This window comes from Cottoperca gobio, chromosome 12 (genome assembly GCF_900634415.1).
Source record: "Cottoperca gobio chromosome 12, fCotGob3.1, whole genome shotgun sequence".
Taxonomy (NCBI): domain Eukaryota; kingdom Metazoa; phylum Chordata; class Actinopteri; order Perciformes; family Bovichtidae; genus Cottoperca; species Cottoperca gobio.
The window spans coordinates 20,115,566-20,120,565 of NC_041366.1; the positions used below are offsets into that span (position 1 = coordinate 20,115,566).

Genomic DNA, 5,000 nt, shown 5'->3' on the forward strand with positions numbered 1-5,000 from the left:
TCATTTTGCACACACACGCACACACGCTCACACACAGAAACACGTTCAGGCTATTACAGCCAGTGCAGCCTGACAGGGAGGCAAATACAGTGTCGCATGTTAAGCGTGAATTTCAACGAGCGATTTAATTATTCCACATTTCTACGGTTGACAGCTAATTAGTGGAAGGAGGGGATGGATTAATCTGACTCGGAGGGGAGGAGAGGCCTGTTTTCACCCGTCCTCCAGCCCCGGCTTACTGTACGCGAGCTCCAAAGGGAATTTGCTGTAGAATGAATGTCTCCATGTTTTACTACGTTGCCTTGTTTACAGTGCAAATGTGTGTGTGAGAGTGCATAACAGGTTTGCATACATGATTGTAATCTCAGCCTGTCCGAGCCCATTAAATCAGCACTGAGAGGACAGTTCAATTTTATCGCTGTGCTTTTTTTTTTGTATGTGTGTTTTTTCTTCATGAAATTAAAGCAACAACTTCATTTTATTCCCTCGGCTTGGCAATTCCAGGCTTCCCTAATGGGGTCTGATAGAATCAGTGCCTGGACAATCAGCAGGGTGTTCCCTGCTTCCACATCAACCTCTCTTGTCCTCCTCTAGCACAACCTGATGAAAACAAGAGACATACCTGTCCAATTAGACCCCCTGCTATTATCTGAAGGGAGCGGGAAGGGGGGGGGGGGGGGAGCCGGGGAGAGATTGGATAAGAAGCTAAGTCACAATTGAGAATCAATCCAGCCAGCGAGTGCAATCAGCGGGACGGGGACGTGACAGACTTAGATAACATTTGTTTGTCTGCTCTTTAAACAACCACTGAATGAGAAAAACTACCAAGTTGAAACTTTTACATTTTGATGTGTTCAATTTCTCTAATATTTCTGAATTGACTGTGGAAGATTAGGCTTTGAGGAGATTTTAGTTTTCTCCAATGCTCCAAAATTGTTTTTGAGAAGCGCCGGCGGATGTGCTTATGCATGCATGTGTGTGTGTGTGTGTGTGTGTGTGTGTGTGTGTGTGTGTGTGTGTGTGTGTGTGTGTGTGTGTGTGTGTGTGTGTCTGCGCGTGCAGCTGCCATTTATGTGTGCAGACATTCAACCCAGTCTCTGCAAAAATCCATGAGAGAAAAACATTTTGACAGATTTAGCTCAAGGCTCTAGGAGGGGTACTTTAGATGTCACCACAACTCTTTTCACTGGAGGGAGAAAAGTGAGGGTTGGTTTGTCATTGCTAAATGTAGGAGATGCAGGAGAGGTGTGAGGAGAATACGACCGACTACCTTCACACATTTATGGTCAACAACATTTGATTTCTTTACTAATTTGCGTCTAATAAATGTTGGTGGAAAAGTTGCTTTGTCGGCTGTGCTGCCGTCAGCAACCAGAAGGGGGCAGTATGAGGAGAAGTGCAGGGAAGGGTCAAACATTGTCTGGGGAAGCTTTTCTTTGTGCACGAGTCACTGCTGCTTAGCAATAAGCCCGTAGAAGTAAGTCAAGTGGTCATGTGACTGAGGCCGGATGACTTTGCTGCAGTGCTCTCTCTCTTCCCCAGGAGAGTAAGAGACACTTAATCAATATGTAGCCCCACTATTGACCCTTTCTGTCTCCTACAAGCTTTCTATTCCTCTTTTATATCTTTCTATATCCACTCATTGATTCCTGGTCATATCAGAATAAAATGATGGCTCACTTCACACTCAGACAGAAAAGGGGGGGAAACGCAGACACACACGCTCAACTCCTTATCCCTGGAAACGCCATTTGCACTTTTCATATGACCAGATGAGAGTTCAGCAATCGTCTCATCGAGCGGAGCAGATTTTATATATGCAACTTCTAAAACAAAGTTAAAATTGTTTAGTGAGACACTTTATTCTCACTCCGCAGGTGGTCCAACACCAGCGGCTCTGTGTGTTCTTTTATTTACTGCAGGCTTTTACTTTTACGAAGCCTTTGAGGCGTCTTAATTTGTTTTGTTTCTGTAGAGACTTCATGTGAAACTGAGTGCTGGAGATGGCTGAGAGAGGAAAGGAAAGAAATTCTATTTTTTTAATTCTATTTTCAGAAATATTACAATGTCTTTCAGCACTTGTACCTGCTCGTCTTCACAAAAGGCTGAAAGTTATGGAGTTGGATGATTGTTTATGAGAGACACTCGGCCCGAACATCTACTGTTTACAGTTCACCTCCAGGTCGTCATCTCCCCGCTTGTTATTTATTAATGGAAATATGCACTGCTAATTGCTAATTAGCTTGAAATAGATGACTCACAGCGGATTTCTTTTGCTTCATTAACTGGCTGTTTATCTATTGAATTAATAAACATGGCAGAAAGCATGCCGGATTTGAATTTGCACAAGTGTGTGTGTGTGAGCGTGTGTGTTTGACAGAGAGAAAGAGAGACAAATTGTGTTGATCGTGCACAGGTGTGTGTCGGTGTGAGATACAATAAAACAAAAACACAGGATGTAAAAAAGGAGGAGGAGGAGGATGGTGTTCTGAACGTAAACCCAAGATGTGTGATGTGCAGACGCTAAACATCAAAGGCCTCATTCTAACATTTGAAGTAAATTACTTTCAGATTGGCACGAGTCCATCTGGACACCAGACCTGCCTCCTGTACATATCAGAGCCTCAAACTAAGGTGGAGACAAAGAGTAAAGCGACTAGAACAAGCGCCCCCGGATAACAGATGTACAAAAACAAACTCACAGTACTCACGGTGACTCTGAAAGGTGTGGCAGCCGTGGACGTCGCCTCCATAGTGGGTGTGTTCTTGTCGGAGGAGCTGCCCGGCATGCTGCGTCGGCGTCCTGTCCTCTCTGGAGGAGACTCTGTGAACAACAGGGAGATATTCAAACATATATTTCTCACAATTTCGAATTTCAAAGAGGAGCTCGACATTTTGGGGGGAATACAATTATTAGTTTTCTTGCCAAGATCGATACCGCTCGCATTTCACAGTTAGCTTAGCATAAGAACCGCAAGCTAGCTAGAATCACTCCAAAGTAAAAACCAAACTGAGCTACGACACCGAACCAAAAGGTGGAGCATTGACTCTGAGTTGAGTCTCGGTGAGCTCAGACGGCTGGGAGGGAAAGGTTTGATGTGGGTTGAACATATTTCACCATGACAAACCAAAACCTTAGCCTGGGGGTGTTTAAAACATCCATCATGTGCCTGCGTGCTCCAACATCAAAGGGACATTGTGTATGGATGGTGCATCCGCTCTGGCTGGAGTTTGGTTTTGGAACTGTTTTCCACATTTCTACAGCTGAACCGTACATTAAAGTACGTTCCTGAAACATTTGAGGTGAGAAACCGGCGACACAGGAACAGAATCTTGGTTCGTATTTGATCAGCGCTGCCTCGTTCAGGCAAGTTCATTGCTGATATTCCCGTCGTCTCCCAATTTACTGAACTCATCTGTTATCTTTGTATCTTGTGTGATCGCTACGGAAGAGTTTTGAAAGGGCTCTTGAGTTAAAGACGGTGCGTGCGTTCGGCAGCAGCGGATCTGGACACGTCCAACAGGAATGCAGGTGATGTGGAGCGTGCATGTCTCCACAGATTTCAGATAGCCATCACTAGCTCTCAGGCACAGGGCAACCTTCCAATGTAGTAGTCATTGAACTTGTACAACACCGGGTGATGGATGGAAAGTTGTTTGGACCATTGAGACATGCTAACGTGGCAGATTTGAGTTTCCTCACGAGGAAGGTTGCGCCGAGGTCAACCGATTTGATTTGGGACTCTCAAGTAAACAATATAAAAACACAAGCCTAGGACAGAAACGGTGTATAACCGGATCAGATACACTGATATCATCTTTTCAAACACATTGGCTCGTTGTGCCGCTCAAACCGTGTTAGATTATTGAAACAAGATATTTCTGGAACATTGTAAATTAATGAAATTAGTGTTAAGTGTGTGGCAGTGGGACTCTAATGAGGGTGAAATTAGAGCGCAAATCCTGCTCCTATCTCTCTCTCTCTCTCTCACACACACACACACACACACACACACACACACACACACACACACACACACACACACACACACACACACACACACAGTATAATATGTATAAGGAGAGCTCTCCACAAAGCTTAGACGTTCAACAGACCTCAAAACTAATCGGTAAAATGAAGATTTGGACAATACACGACATGACTCCAGCGATATGATTATGATATTACCAAGTAGTGGATGTAGGCTACACATATTGTGCCAAAAGTCATATAACATTTCCACGTAGAGCATCTCTACAGACCACACACTGTGGTGTGTTTGTCAGCGCTTATTCTTTCTATGAGCTTGTCAAGCTGAGCTGTGCTAAATTAGCTGTCTGCCTTTTAACAGGCTGCTTAACTGAATTAGCACAAACTGTAATTGAAGAGCGAGCGGCAGAATAGCACTTCCTGGTGTGCAGAGCACTGGCTGGCATCCCAACCCCCCATAATTCTCATCTTAACATAAACATAAACACAGTCTGCATCAGCAGACGCACACAACATGCTCTGACACGGAGCAGATGTCCAAAAATCCAATTTCTATAATTTAAAAAAAACGCAACCATCTGGATCCTCTGAGCAGTGATCTGTTGCTCTGCGGAGGTAAGGAGGGTTTCGTTTTAAAGTAGCTTGGTCTCTCTGTCACGCAGACATGTTAAGCCTGCCTTGGATCTCATATTCCAGAGAAATGTGGAGTTGGAGAGAAGATATGTGCATTAACCTCATTTAAGGACACGCAGGCGACGGTGGAAGGTGGAGTCTCAAGTCCTTGAAGTCGATGTAGTCTCCATAAGTACATTACAGTTCAAGTCCCAAAGCATTCAGGCCTCTGAATCCAGTAATTCTGTCGTCTCATAAAGTTTATAACGGTGTTATTTACTGACGTATGATGTCGTAGAACAAAGCATTACAATCTCTTAAGCTTCTGTTACGGAGGCATCTTACCAAAGAACCTACCGCCGTTGAGACGAGGAACATTAGTAGTGTTGGAGGCCTC

At 44.2% G+C, this 5,000-nt stretch overlaps 1 protein-coding gene across 2 annotated transcripts in view; it reads right to left on the bottom strand.

Moving 5' to 3' along the window:
- dab2ipb (DAB2 interacting protein b) overlaps window positions 1–5,000 on the bottom strand; it is a 133,421-nt gene that overhangs the window by 63,979 nt on the left and 64,442 nt on the right. The window contains exon 4 of one of the 2 annotated variants that reach the window (XM_029444260.1): window positions 2,712–2,824. In XM_029444260.1, coding sequence (XP_029300120.1) covers window positions 2,712–2,824 — 113 coding nt within the window. Of the gene's footprint in view, window positions 1–2,702; window positions 2,825–5,000 lie in introns of both variants that reach the window. The other variant, XM_029444261.1, reaches the window with a different exon arrangement.